The sequence below is a fragment of the Ammodytes marinus genome (genome assembly GCF_949987685.1).
Source record: "Ammodytes marinus genome assembly, chromosome: 4".
NCBI classification, from domain to species: Eukaryota; Metazoa; Chordata; class Actinopteri; order Uranoscopiformes; family Ammodytidae; genus Ammodytes; species Ammodytes marinus.
Genome location: NC_137233.1, coordinates 25,191,497 through 25,207,428, shown reverse-complemented (window position 1 = coordinate 25,207,428; position 15,932 = coordinate 25,191,497). Strand labels below are relative to the sequence as shown.

General features: G+C 44.8%; 1 protein-coding gene across 1 annotated transcript in view; it reads right to left on the bottom strand.

Moving 5' to 3' along the window:
- Window positions 1-15,932, bottom strand: part of lrig1 (leucine-rich repeats and immunoglobulin-like domains 1) — a 39,760-nt gene that overhangs the window by 21,962 nt on the left and 1,866 nt on the right. The window contains exons 2-3 of the mRNA XM_080026781.1: window positions 5,362-5,433; window positions 4,099-4,173 (exon numbers count right to left, since the gene is read on the bottom strand). Of these exons, the coding sequence (XP_079882907.1) occupies window positions 4,099-4,173; window positions 5,362-5,433 (147 nt within the window). The remainder of the gene's footprint in view (window positions 1-4,098; window positions 4,174-5,361; window positions 5,434-15,932) is intronic.

Sequence of the window (15,932 nt, the reverse complement as noted above, 5' to 3'; positions counted from 1 at the left end):
CATTGTTATTCTGAGGAAACTTCCTAGGACCGTATGTGAGAGTGTGTGTGTGTGTGACGGAGAGAGAGAAAGAGAGAGAGAGCAGGTGTTCCACCAGTCAAACTCGTCAAAACAAGGTCAGTCCCTCCTTCCTCTCTAGCCTTCAGTCAGCAGATAGACACACACACACACAGGCGGACACACACACACACACACACACTGGTTAGAGGAGGCGGGGTCACACACCACAGTGGCCCACCTGAATAAACAGTGGCAGAAATGGTTAAGGATGAGCCACGCAAGCAAGCCTGGGCAAACACACACACACACACACACACACAAAACAACAAGCGCACACATGGGTCGGAGCAACAGACAGTGGCTACAGTGAGGATGGAGGGAAGGAATGGGGGAGGGGGGAAAAGGGAGGGTGGGGGAGGGGTATGAGGTACTAGGGTCAACAGCTGGTGACCTTTGCTGGGAAAAACAGATCAGTCTCAAACTGTTGGGAGAGGTTGACCCCACTCGTTCTATTTCTCGCCCCGTTCTCCTTCCACCACTCACAACCAAATTCTCTCTCTCTCTCTCCCTCTCTCCCTCTCTCTCTCTCTCCCTCTCTCCCTCTCTCCCTCTCTCTCTCTCTCCCTCTCTCTCTCCCTCCCCCCCCCCCACAGGCACGGCCCAGCTGCGTGTGAGAGTCAAGATAAAGCCCCGGCGCTCGGCGTGTTTGAAGTCCACACATACAATAGTAGCGTTTATATAAAGACTGATTATCATACAGCAAAGGCCGGGACATTTCTAGTAGAGAGAAGAGAAGCTGCTGTGGGTTCAACTCTCTTGTTCCTCTTTGATGTCCAGAGTGGGGGGGGGGGGCTTTATTCCCCTTGATTCCACTTCATTCCAAATCTCATTTACCCTGCCCCATTGACCGTCTGATTATCATGAGCCCCGGTTCATTTTGACACTCTTCTTTTTGATGCACGGGAAAGTGCTTGGGTTGGTTTTTAGGCTCCCATTCTCTCCCGTGTCATCTTTTGGGGGAGATTTGTTTGGCCCGTCCCGTTTGAAGTTGGTCGCTGGGGAGAAAGGGGGGAATTATTTCAAAAGCAGATCATCCGGCGGGCCGTATGATTTATATCCCGAGCTGTTTTAAAAGGGCCACCCCCTTTGATGCTGACTGGGCAGGCCATGGGCACAATGGGAACGTTTGTGCTGCTCTGCTGTCACTTTGACAGTCTGTTTTGGAACTTTTTTTGATGCTTCCGTTGCTTTTTTTTTTTTTTTTTTTTTTGCCATCCCGCTGAGGCATTCTGGGAGTCTGTGGGATGCCAGTGGGCTCGGCCAAGTGTATGGGTGGGACTGTGGGGAGCGTGGCATAAGGTCTTTGGTTAGGTTTTAGGTTTTTGGTGAGCTTTGAGGTGATCAGGTGACTTTCGTTTTGCATCTCAGAGCTCTGTTGTGATTGGTATAAGGAGGGAAGAAGAATGGAGAAAGTAGAGTCCAGCCTTCTCGCCTTTCTCTTCTTAGTCAACCTATTCCTTTTATTATTATTATTTTGGATACATGCCTACTTTTCATTTTGTATGTTGTACTCCCATAGGAGTAAAGACATGTTGTTTCTGAATCAGAAATAGCCGTGTGCTGCAGATAAGATTACCGTCTGATGACTATCTTGGCAAAAGTTTATCATCAGCAATCCTGACAGATGAAGAAGGAACATGAAATTCTTCAAGCAGTATTCAATATCCTATCATAGTGACTTCATAAAGCGCTGTTTGAATTTCAACTGAAATCATATCAAAAATGTCAAATGTCTTTACAACAAAAAAGAATTCTTATTCTGCCTGTGTTTTGCATTCTGCTGAGTAACCATGCTGCTCTGTCCACTTTCAGATATAAGAAATACTGTGCATAACTACAGGCGTGTATCTTTTTTTGCTGCAGTGTGTAGCATACATAGTAGGATAATAGCAATACATAATACGATGTATTCTAAATGTTGGTCCTTTCGCTAGCACCACCTACTTTGCCCAACCCTGCAGAAATTGAAAACAAATTGAACGTGCAGAGGGCCACTTTCGCTATTGTGTATAATTCTAGGTGAAAACTTTGTCAACAACTATCAAACACTCAAAGACTCAGGGATAGCCAGACAGTAGCAACCACATAGAATGGGTTTTCAGCCTCTCTACAGTTCAGTTTTGATTGGGGTGTGGGCGGGGGGGGGGCTTAAGACAGATTCTTACCCCATTTGCCTGTGTTGGTGTGTGTGTGTGTGTGTGTGTAAACCACTGTCTCACACAAACTTGTAGTCAGACGACATTCCAGACTATCTCAACCAATGGCAGGGGAACACACACACACACACACAGTGCATTGGATGTACTTTTGGGAAGAACCCCTGCATATGAGCTCAACTCTGGCTTCCCCTTTGTTTTCCCTTCCTTTGCTTGTCCGTCCCCTCCTCCTGCCTCCTCCACCATTCCTCTGTGGACACATTGTGGTGATGTCACTCTGATCTGACACCGTTCACAATCCCCCGCGTCCCGTCCTCCCACCCTGTTTCTCTCATCCTTCCTCCCCTCTTCACTGTCACCCATTTTACTGTAAGCCATGTGACTGACAGCTGCAGCTGCAAGTGCTTCATTCGCCGGGGCCTTCGCTTCAGCTGTGTGGCTTTGTAAAAGGTCCCACCCTCCCTCCCTCTGGCCTCCACTCCCATCGGACCCCGCAGGCTTTTCCCCTAGCAACAGGCTTCAACTCAGGCCAAATAAAGACACCCCCCCAATCATTTTGGAGGGGGCCTGCCTGCCACACTGCATAGCTTGTGCATGTAAAAGGTGAACTTGCTCCAATATGTTTTATAACAAAAATGGAACAGACTACTAGAACAAACAATAAAACCTAACAACACAAGATATCAACAACTCAAAAAAAACCTTTTGGAAACATTACAAAATGAGCAAGCAGAAGTCACGAGTTGACAGCTTATAGATATGTTCCGACCACATTAGTGCCTCATGATCAGTTTCCGAGAGGCAGGCGGATGACACACAGGGGCAGAGACGGAAGGTGTTTGACTCCAACAAAGTTCACCACTGAAAACCTATATGCCGATGAGCAATATTAACTGGAACTCACAGCTGCGTACTTTACCACCAGTCATTGGGCCGGCATGTTAGCAAGGTGTGAAAAGAGATACCCCGAGTAACGGGAATGGTTAGCAGTACTAGCAGTAAAGACTAAAGAGTACTCCACCCAACGGATTATATGGGTGGAACGCTGTACCCATTGACTTTGTTTTATGTGCTTAGCTTTATTTTATATCTTAATGAGCATCATGCTAACACATGGTACTGGGACAACACTGAAAACTTAGAACTAAAAAAATGTTGAATAAATAATGAGGTCTGTCTATTTCAAGTAGCATTTCTTTAAGTAAACCTTCTGGAATGTACCATCATCCAGCTATGTAAAACATCCCTGAACTTCACCTGCATTACCATAGTCATAACATCAATCACTTTCCTGCCACAATTTTTCTCTGGAAAGGTGTCAAAATAAATGAGACTGTTGATGGACTACCGGGCTCCCACTTGTGACATACACAAGCAAACACACGCCCTTCCCAAATAGGGCAGTAAATCTCCAGTGAGATGCCAGCGCAGGCATCTCACTGGAGATGCCCCCCCCCCACCCCCCTCCGGCACTTTCATAACTGGGAGAAACCAAGTTGGAACTCTACACGAGCTGACACTCCAGGCAGCCAGCACCGCTCACTGTGGAACAAGACCACATGGCCGGCTAATAAGACTAGTCACTTACATGACCACATATTAATCACCAAGGACAAGAGCTCCAAAATGTATTCCAACAGAACTCAAGTGGAGAGGAGGGGATTTTTGATCTAGTTTATGGTGTAAGAGCGTCACACACTCATTGCTGACTTCCCATTAACGCAGCATAGCAAGCACAGGCATATAAGCATCGTCTATAGATGTCAAGAGACTATTTCAAGAGCATTTCAAAGAGGCCACTGGCCTAAGAATACAGTAACAGAGTGCCAGATCATCCGGGGACCATGGTACAGCAGTAAATGAATGGGGTTGGTATACTCACAGGTAGAGAGATACAATCTTTGAAGTAGCTTGTCCTAAATCTGGTATGGAGGTCAGCTCATTGTGGTCCAGCCGCCTGAAAGTGACAAACAGACACACACACACACACACACACACACACACACACACACACACACACACACACACACACACACACACACACAGTAAGTGGTACGTCAGAGAACAAAACTGTGCCTTGGAGGAAGACACAAACAAATACAGTTAGAATGATATGTTGTTATGAGGTTAGATGGGAGGCAAAGGCACAAACTCGAAATTAAAGTTTAAGCTACCGTACTGTTAAATACAAATTAAAATAGAAATATTTATTTGAAATCTCGATCCCTTGCTACACTTGTTGTGAGTTATATGTTGCATTCTTTTCAGCTATCAAACAAAGTGTAGTACACGCTCGCTGAACTGTGTCGTCGGGGAAGGGGGGCTATCCTTCACAGGGCTAGATTTAAATGGAAACCTTCAATAAATCAAAAAGATTATAAAACAGGACTTGTCACGTCGGCCGCAGAGCAAGTAGCAAGTCATCCTTTTAAAAACCAAAAATAACATGGCCGTAAAACAGATGTCGAGGAGCGTATGACTGAGCCGGCCAGCCCGCCAGAGATGTCACCAGTGTGTGTATCACCAGTTAGCCCGTGTGTGCGTGTGCGTGTTTGTGTTTGTTTGTGTGTGTGTGTGTGTGTGTGTGTGTGTGTGTGTGTGTGTGTGTGTGTGTGTGTGTGTGTGTGTGTGTGTGTGTGTATGGGGTCCTGTGTACTGGGCTCTGAGTGACACAGAGCCAAGCCCTCTCCTCACCATATAAAATATTTACAAGGCCAGCGTTGGCCACAGTATCGAGTGTTGGGAGGGGAGGGCTTAATATAGAAAACCACCACTTTATTCTCAATTGGACTAAGTTCAAGACAACACATGCGAGGATGCTACTAGGAAGTAAGAGTGTCCGTGGACGTTTGTCAGAGGTTGAGTCATTGATAAAATGTGTCACAATTGATGCTAGTGAATTACAAAATGAAAAACTAAGAGTCAAAAGTGACTAACAAGGCCATTTGGCAACCCTGCCTACCAATAAGGGTGCTGTAGGCAGTGGAAACGCAAGCCAGATCTCGGAGTTACCTAGCCCTGCCGAACCATGCCAGACCAAACTGTGCTGCTTAGTGGATAAAACCAGGCAAAAGTGGCCTCGACGGGTATGTGTGTGTGTGTGTGTGGGGGGGGGGGGGGGGGGATTCTGTCGGGGACTACTTACAGCTCTCTCAAGTTGGGAAGGTTGTCAAAATCTTCAGCATTGATCGCGGTCAGCTTGTTGTGGCCGAGGTTTCTGAAAGAAGGAGAAGGAGGAGGTAAATGAAAAAAAGAGGTTACAAGGCATCATAGCAGGACGAGGGGACAACAATTAACAATCAAAGTATCAGCACCGCAACAATATTTCTCATAACCTCTATTGTATTTTGTTTTCAGTATAGTGCAAGTAAGGGGTCCAAAATCGATAACAACAGTTATCTCCGTCATTTGACAAACAGCTTCATCCGTCCACATTAAGTATGTGACTGAAAACTGTGCCGTACATCCATTCAGCCTGGCCTTTGGAGGAGAGGGTTGGGATCGATACCATGGATACAGAGTGCCTCTCTCTCCTGGGCTCACTTTCCAAAACATGAACTCCACAGGCTATTCATCTGCAGCAGTCAATTTGCACTTTAGGGCTAACCTAACCGTGTGTTTAATAGCTGGCACTTGACTTCTACTGTGGGCTTATTAGAGTGATTTGTCCAGCGATATATAGCCTTACCATCGTCAGAGAAAGAGTGAGGAGGAGGAGGAGGTGGCTAGTATGTGTACCTACCTAACCCACATATGAGCAACACTGGTCCTTTGGTGATGCCAAGTCTACTAAGAAATGTAATGATGATACCTGTTCTCTATAGGGCTTTTTCTGCTTGGAATAGGCTCCCCATCAGAATCAGACACATCAAACACAGTTACTTTCAAACAATCCCATTTAGATCTGCACTAAGTGTGCTTGTTGATTACCGTCAGTTACTATTGTTTGTTTAATATGGCGTGGTTGTGATATATATTGTGATGTTATTATTGTTTGTTTTAATTGCTGTTGCTCTGTGTGTGTGTGTGTGTGTGTGTGTGTGTGTGTGTGTGTGTGTGTGTGTGTGTGTGTGTGTGTGTGTGTGTGTGTGTGTGTGTGTGTGGACCCCAGGTAGACTATAGCGACCACTCTGTCTGGAAGCTAGTGTGGATCCAAATAAAGAAAAAAATAAATTACATTTTCTCGCATAAACAAGTGCCATCTCTGTCACACACACACCTACAACACACACACACACACACACACACACACACACACACACACACACACACACACACACACACACACACACACACACACACACACTCCCTGGCTGGCATGCCGCCTGTCTGCTGGCAGAGAGCAGTGCAGAGTGGTGTTTGTGTTTGTGTGGTGGTGGGGTTAGGCCAGGCCAGACAAAGGCGGCCCACAGCTCAGAGCCTCCCGCCCTGCCAGCCCAGAGGTCCAGACGTGAGAGACAGACCAGGAATGTTTCACAGGCCCATGGACCAGAGATGGACGCTTGTTCACAGAGAACTGGGGACACTTTTACCTGATGCTACACATTCCTCTCCCTCATGGCCTTAAAAGACCGCTCTGTGTGTGTGTGTGTGTGTGTGTGTGTGTGTGTGTGTGTGTGTGTGTGTGTGTGTGTGTGTGTGTGTGTGTGTGTGTGTGTGTGTGTGTGTGTCATACACACTCTACATTTTAATACTTTCTATTCCTATCAATCTCAATCTCCGTCTCTCTTGACAGATTTCCCTTTCTTGTCTTCCCTGCTTGATTGCAGATAATGACAGTCTCCCTCCCCAATGCTTTCTCCGTCTGCAGTTAGTGTGTGTGTGTGTGTGTGTGTGTGTGTGTGTGTGTGTGTCTGTGCGTGTGTGTGTGTGACGAGATAATAGCGGAGCATGTGTCTGCCCTCCAGGCACAGGTCTGACAGGGGAGGTGTGCTTGTGAGTGTCTAGTACGTTATGATTCTTTTCGGGGGCACCTCCCATTGTGGACTAGAATCACTAAATTGTCGTCCCCTGCAACAGGAGGCAATTACCTCGTTATGCTGAAGCTAAGTGAAAAATCACACCGCTTTCCTATGGGCCGTCTGTCTGTGCCTGGAGATACATATGTTAAGCCAACACATATGTACAAATTACACACACACACACACACACACACACACACACACACACACACACACACAATCAGCTAAGAGAAGATGAACTTGGAAGCTGTCATCACTAGTTTGTATCAAGCCGCTTTTGGCACAGAAAGGGGTCAAGCCATTTATACTTGGGGAACCTTGCATAATGAGCAAATCACATCTCTTAAGAGCTTTTCTTTAGCATTTAAAAGTGGAGGAAACTGGCTGTGTATATGTGCATATTCATAGGCATGAGGCTCACAGCTTGAAATGAAAAAAGTGCATAACAGAACAAAGGGTTGACTAACAATAAAAAAAAACATGTCACGTTTGAGAGCCAAACCTGCCGTACTGGTGCTAAAGGCCACGGCAACAAACAAAACTGGTCCTCTATGTGTGTACGCAAGCATTCCAGTGCATCTCTCTCTCTCTCTCTCTCTCTCTCTCTCTCTCTCTCTCTTAGTCAGCTATGGTGTTTACACAACTCAAGTCTTTATTCCTCCACCATCTCAATCGGACAGAATCATTTTTTTTCTTTCTTGCCTAATACCTATCAGATGAGATAAGTTTCACAGTGTTTTCACACCTACTGTATGAGGCGTTGGTGATAACACTGGTCTATCCCTGCCTAACCCTCCTCTCTCTCTCTCTCTCTCCTGTGGAAAGGAAGGTGGTAGGGGGCGGGGGGGTTCTAAGCATGGCTAATGCTTTCCAGAAAGTGACCTTACAATCATGCTGTTTCTGGAAGAGTTTGCCCTTAGACTTTAGAAGTCTTTAGAGTTTTTCCACTTTGTTTCTGCTGCATGTATTGGTGCCTACATCTTTCAAACAGACAGGTCAGAATGAGAAGAACTTTCAAAATAACCTGAATAACCAAATATACAATATCTCAGAGAACGGCTTCCATAAGTTTACATTATATCATTCAAGCAAGTGGGGAAAAAAGGGTGTTATGTTGAGATGGCGGAACAGTGGCTGTGATGGACCAGGGCAAACACTACAGAGCAGTTTGCCTTAATGCTTGAAACACTGCTCTCCTTTGTATCCTTTGCACTACAATTAGTTTACAAATGGGCAGGACCTGTTTGACATTAGTCAGCAGGATCAAAATCACAAAGCACTCCCTGCTGCCAGGTACTTAACCTAAGAAAGTGTGTGATAATCTAATGCTGCATCCTGAGCCAAATACTCATTTCCCTCACACACTGAATTCTGACTTCTCACTACAGTGCACTACTGCTGCATGGGGAGCATGTTGCACCTTCATTTGAAAGGCATTGAATTATTCATCATGGCTACAAAGGAAAATCTTCTTCTTGTTAAAATGAGGTCATGTTAATTATCTTGAACGACGTTTAACAAGTTTGTTTTACAAATTATAATTTAAACGATCCCTTTATTAGTTTCAAAAACAAACCATTTTTACTAACCACAGAAACATAGTGAGAGTATACTAGTGGCACACTACAGCTTCTCAAGGCAAAAAAAAGGGCTTAGTATTAAATGTATTAAAATACACTTAACTAACAGGTGCTATTTGTAACACTTGAATTTATTTAACACTGTAGTAACTCCTGAAAGGCATTTATCATAGTCCTTTTTTTCTTTACTTTTTACAGCGTAACAAAAATGTCTGCTGGATCAACCTCATAATCGTGAGCAAACGGAGACATGAGCTTGAATCTGAGGCTGCCTGGAAAAGAGCTCTTCAGAAAGACAATGTGATAAACTCATAAAAAGAAAGGGCCCGTCTGACTAAGCAAACTGTCTAAAGGAAGACAAATAGGGCCTGCAGTAGAGCCGTCACTACTGGACCATGAAGCTGATCTGACATATAAAACTCATTAAAGGCCTTTAAAAAATAGCTGTCTTATGAGTGCTGTGGGAGTCCAGGAAAAGCAGGGAGTACAGGAGTGGTGAGGTCATAGCATATGACACTATGCCTGTATGTCAGCACACAGTCAGTGTGTGTGTGTGTGTGGGGGGGGGGGGGGGGGGAGAGGAAGAGGGAGAGGGAGGGAGGAAGAGAGAGCAGTGCCTTACACATACAGACATACATCATCATTATCTTTCCCCATTTCTAATCAAAGATAAACCCGCAGTGTGTGTGTGAACCTTGCTCAGCGAAAGTGTGAAGTGATGTCAGGGCTGATGAGCCTTGTGTAGTCTCTATCATGGGAAGACAAAAGGCCCTTTAATGTGCTCCTTTTCAGAGCCTCATAAAAACTAGTCAAATAATAACCCGAGTGTCACACACACACACACACACACACACACACACACACACACACACACACACACACACACACACACACACACACACACACACACACACACACACACACACACACACACACACACACACACACACACACACACACACACACACACACACCACTGTCATTAAAAGGAGCCAGTTTATAGCCAGGCAACTGCAGTGAGAGTGTATACACAAAGCTAAACAATGGCAGCTTCGTCCAGACCCACCATTTTACACAGCAGCCAAACAGAGGAAGGAAACCACGGGCAGAACAAAGGCCGTATCTTATCAACTTTCTGACAAGGTTAAAAGCATAAGCCGCCCCGAACAAGATCTGCAATAATAATGATAAATGTGATGAGCTCCGAGTAAAGCACCAGTCAATAGAAGATCTTGGAAGGTTGAGGAGAACTTAGGTGCAAGATCATAGAAACTGAGCGCTGATTGGGGATCAGCATATTTTCAACATTTGCACATTTGCATTACAATTTCCCACCGTCTCCCCCTCACACATACTCTCTTTCACTCACACACACACACACACACACACACACACACACACACACACACACACACACACACACACACACACACACACACACACACACACACACACACACACACACACACACACACACACACACACACACACACACACACACACACAACTCAACAAAGGAGTTTGCTCTAGCCTTTGAAATCAGTCAGGCTAGGAGGGAGCGTGACTCAGTTTCTGAAGTTTTTTCCGAAGGCAGGAAGGCGGGCCACATCTTGGGGCCATGTGCGCCCACATATTCTTCATGCTGCTGCTGCTTGTTTGGGGCTGAGGCAAAGGGATGGAGCAGGGCAGTCCAAACAAACAGGGAGAAGGTTGGGAGAAGGGTCTGCACTAGCCCCAGGCACTGTGTCAACCTATACGGCCCAGGCCCCAAGACGCCAGACTGGACAGTCCAGATGAGAAAACACACAATATCACTTGTGCTATTCACACTGCATACTATGAATGTACGCCGTGATTATGCTCACTCTGTTCTTACACACACACACACACACACACACACACACACACACACACACACACACAAAGGATTGTGCTCTTGCATTGAAAACTGGTTTCTTGCGTGACAACAATTTGTTACAAATGGCACCAGATTACTTCATTATGGGTAAAAGGAAATGAGCGTCCCCAATTAATCCGGGGGAATAACATAAGTACTGTATGTCTGTTTAGCGGGGCTATTGTTTTAGGACTGTGTAGACAGTTGACCTTATGTTCGCAGCTTCAAAGTGAACTAAAAGACAGGATCGTTACTCAAATTTTTTCCCCTGCTTTTTGTTTATTATACTAGCAGCGCAAAATTCTGCAATAATTGCGCTCCGGCCAGTGGTGTCTAAATAGTGGACTGTGCTATCTTTACAATCTCATTGCGTGTGAGTGTGTGTGGCTGTCTAGACAGTGGACCTCTTCCCTTTCTCCAGTATCAGAACATACAGAGGCTAATATTGAGGGGTTGGGGGGAGGACAAAAATACATGGTTGGCCCAACTTAGCACACACACAAAGGGGAGACGCTGCTTCACCACTTGCACCACAGTTACCTCTGCCTCTCTGTCCAAGTCACGCTTTTTTCTCTCTCTTAACATCTTCTCCAGATTTCCAAACCTTTACCAGATGTAGAGAATTCACAGATGATTCATCGATCAGGCCCACTTTGTAGACACCGACTTCGAGGGAGAGAGGGAAAGGTGAAAGAAAAAAAAAGAAAAGAAAAAAATTTGGCGCTCTAAAGTGTCTTAACACAAAAGGCCCATCTATTCTGCGTACTGGATTCCAGCAGAATGACTTGCGGCAGCAGCTGTTTGATTGTCATTAACGCCACTGGCGAGGCCATGAGCTCATTCCATGTCTTCATGTTAATGTCAGACCTTATCTGTTCTTAGTAGAGAAGGGGCTCAACCTTAGCTATCCATGCCTAATTTTGAGAATAATTAATAATGAGAATGTTTTGCATGGTTTATCCGCAATAGTATAAAAAGATAATTTACAATAGAAATAGATTACCACTCCCATATAGGAAGTCCCTTTTCCCTTAGTGTTCAAATGAACACCAAACAGCCTGATAAGGGGGAACAAAAACTTGATAAGCAGGCGATAAAAATCAGTGCCAATGATAACATCATCCTAAAACCTTCCAAACACATGACTTTTAAAATATCTGCTAGAGGACATGCGAGTCAAAAAGGCTTAAGAAACTATGACACTGAACAAACGTTGGTATAATCACTCTGAACACCACAAGATTACAAGGCGGCGTAACCAAGAAATTGCCCTGGAAACCACAAGGAGTGCTGCCTCTGCCTCTCTGCCCCAAAGTGTTGAAATGTTCACCTGTTCATACCTGAGCCAGTCCCTCTATCAAGTTCAAGTGTGATAGATGATAAAACACATGCAACCAAGGGCAAGCAAAGTCCTATTGTAGCAATTGAGTGTAGCATTGGTCTTGACGATATGTGACATACAAGCAGACAGTCCTGCTGCTGTAATGTTTCACATCCGCTAGGGTTTTGTCAAGTATTTTAAAAAAACATGTGTGACAGCGGTTGAGGTTTCTGACCACTGACACAAGACTTTCACCAACTAGTAGAACCAGCCCCAAGGCAGCAGCAACAGACCGTGACATTGACAAAACACTTCCATGCATGTGGGCGGAAAATACCCCCCCCCCCCCCACACACACACACACACACATTCTATATTCCCCCAGGCCAGGTGACCTGCTGCAGCCCAACCCACTGCCCACTAGTCACAGTCTGAGCCTCTGCCAGGAAACCACCAACACAAACCCCATTTCCTGAGGGCAGAAGCCAAAAGTAACTGTTGGGGGGGGTGGTGTTACTGTTTACCAATAAGGGCAACAGCAGCGGGAACGTTTTAAGGCCCCCGCTTTGGGGTTTGAGTCGCAGTAAAACGTTTGGTGAACACACCATAACATTATGGCCAGGACATTGGGAAACCTGGGAAACCACTCTAAACATGCTGGGTTACTAAAAAGGAACCATTCAAGATCCAGGCTGTTTCTTGTTTTTTTTTTTTTTTTACCAGAGTGGCTACAAGCAGGGTGGAACAAGAACTCAACATTGACACATAAAAAAAGGCAAACCCCATAAAAAAACACGAAAACACAAAAACGAAAAAGGCCTTAAAAAAACTCCCATGATGAGAAAAGGCCAAAAGACGCTGGCAAACAGACACCCAGCATATGTGCTTTATCTCGATCCAACCACCACAATCTCAGCCAAAATGAGTGATGCCCATGCTTTTATTTACTTGCAAAATCCCATTACGCCCGTGGCACTGTGGGCAAAAATGCTTTTTATACACATTACCGTGGCAGCAAATAAGATAAGGCGCCACTCCTGAGAGGGAATATGTGACTGTGGGAGAGCAAACTTGACTTTGAATGTTATTAGGCTTTTCATCAATCAGAAACAATGGACAAACATCGGAGGCTGCTGGTCACATTGTTAAATGTTAGAGGCACTGATGTAAAGCAGCAAGACTATGACGTGAACTACAAACTGGTATGTGAACAAGGGACCCTAGCCTCCCCCCCCCCCTTAATAATTCTCCAGCTCTCCTTGTTAGGTCTTCCAGGATGTGCCAATGTGTTTATTTTACTTGATTACTCATCAAGGCCACTTTCTCACAGGGGACTATTAAACTGAGGGCCCCGAAAAGAGAGATGATTATTTGGACAAGTGGAAAACACTAGGGCCGTTTACCTTCACCTACAGCCACAGCATGCACTTACTACTGATGGATACACTGCCAAGACCTTTCCTCTAGCTATCCATCTCCCCACCGGACACACACTAATCAAGGTTCCCCACAATGACTCCAACACAGTGCTCTGAGAGTGACTAACGACAGAAAGGCCTCAGAGCAGGAGGCTGTGAAGGTCCAACGGCCACTTTATGCAACTTATTTGGGGAAATAATCTGTGTTGTAGAGGCACTTTCTCATTGAAACAAAGAAAATTTGTTTTTAAAAAAAAGGAATATTTGAATTTTTGAAAAGGTAGACACTTTATATTCCTGTGACTACCAGAAAGTGTGAGCGTGATGCCAATCTCATAATTTGCCGCCTGGACAGAACAGAAGTCCTAAAAGCTCTGCAACGCCCCACTACTCTCCTTGAGAAGCATGTCCCTATGTCCGCTGCTGTATAAAATGCAGCTCCTTAGGTAGGTAGTACTGCTGGGATCATTACTGTAATCCCAATTAAAAGAGCCAGTATTAAGATAATTGCAACAAATACATGATGACAGCGCAATTCTTCTTCACCCACACAAAAGGGTGGGAAAAATCCCTTTAATTAAACTGGATTTATACTCTCAATCCTCTCTTGCTTGATCTACTGCAAGTTCACAGATAGCAAAGCAGAATTCAGAATAGAGGACTTTATAAGGCTGTAAGTATGTGTACAAGAAGACCAACAAACATGTGTGACTTCTTGATTCACAACTGCAGTCACACGCACATTTTTGAGCTACTTGGTAACAGTTACATCCTACAGGTGTTTCAGGTTGTGGAGATATTCTTTCAAGCCTTACATCTGCATTATTCAACAGGGCAGTGGGAGGAAAGTTGGCCTGTGTTTACCGACACCTACCAATATTATCCTCCCTACCACCTCACCCACTGCTGCTAGCTACTGCTCCCTCCCGGGGGTCAACATAATAGGGGGACACAGTCTGCTCCAACACTGATTTCACTTGGCTTAAAGATGCCAGAAAGTAAAGATGGAGAAAAAAGGCACGTTTGTCTAAAACAAAGGCATTGTGCAAAACAGTCTCACTCAGCTCCTTTGACACAACAATACAACTAGCATTACTGAACTGTACTAAAACCATTGCTGTATGAACTTGTCATTTGCAACAAAACTGCTGTTTCCCTTTCATAATAGAGTAACACACACACACACACACACACACACACACACACAATATTGCGCACAGGAAGCACTCAAAAGCCACAATCACAACTTTCCACCAACATCACAAAAAAGTCATTTCATCCAGTCCATTGGACAGGACTTGGCGTATATATAAAATTGGAATCGTCGCTGGGCCACAAGTGAAATTGTCCGTACAAGCTGGTTGGGTTTCCAGTAATCATCAGCTAATCTGAGCTCCTTCACAGACCCCCAGAGGTATAGAGCAGGCTTCCCTTTGAGTTAACCTGCCAACATCATGTGACTATCTCAAGTGGTGTGGAAATATGCAACCTAGGTGTTTCAAAAGATAATTCAAACGCCATAAAGCCATTCCCTTTGAAAACAGCAAGATTGCGGGTCCTTAAATCTTGACCGATAAGGTTTGCTGGAGATAATGGCAGCAAACTTGGAGCCAGACGGGGCTCACACACACACACACACACACACACACACACACACACACACACAGGACCCTATCTTCACATAAAAACCAAAAAGGTTCAGAACAGCTGCTTTCAGATGGGACCCTTTGGTCCACTGTAGTTGTCCGTTATAAGGACAGGAGCAGCAGCGTGGGTACACACGTACACGACATGCACGGTAAACAGCGCACTTGAACATGGCTAAGTGGTGCTTCAGGGCAACGAGGCTAGCCGGGCACAAGTGCCGTTATTCATGTTTTTAAAAAGGACTTTTTCTTTTTAAAAGTTGCATTCCTCACTTTCCCAGGGGGAGATAAACCGCCTAAAACAGGAACCTGGGAGCCAGAGGAGTCTTTGGGTCTTTGGTCTTTAACCCCACATTCCCAGCAACACACTCACACAAACAGAGGCTAAAGATTCTGTGACTAGATGCTAATTGAGGATTCACAAGTGCCACTAGTGGACATAGTGGCTGCAATGTTCAGCGCTGAGAACTAAACATGTTGATTGAGAGAGCGCAGAAAGTTGTGTCGTCTTTAAATAAATCATTATTACATTTGAAAAAGGGCTATAGTTATAAAGATTGGAGGATGTTCCATAAAAAATAACGCCCCAAATCTCCCATCACCTCCTACATGAGCTGGCAGAGAGGGTTCACATCCCGAGGACAAGGCTTCCTTTACAAGAACACCTAATTGTTGAACTTATGACTATAGCGATACAGAAAAATAGGAATTGGGGTAATGATACCTGCAATAAATCTGACTGCATATAACGCAGAGCTATATTTGTTATGACATGTTCGGGTCTATTTGTCGAAATCGCCCTGAAGGGATATTTTGTTCATAAGAAAGAATGGAAACATTTTTTTTAGACGGATACAAAAGTCTAAAGTCGTGGCCTGTTATATTTGAGCACA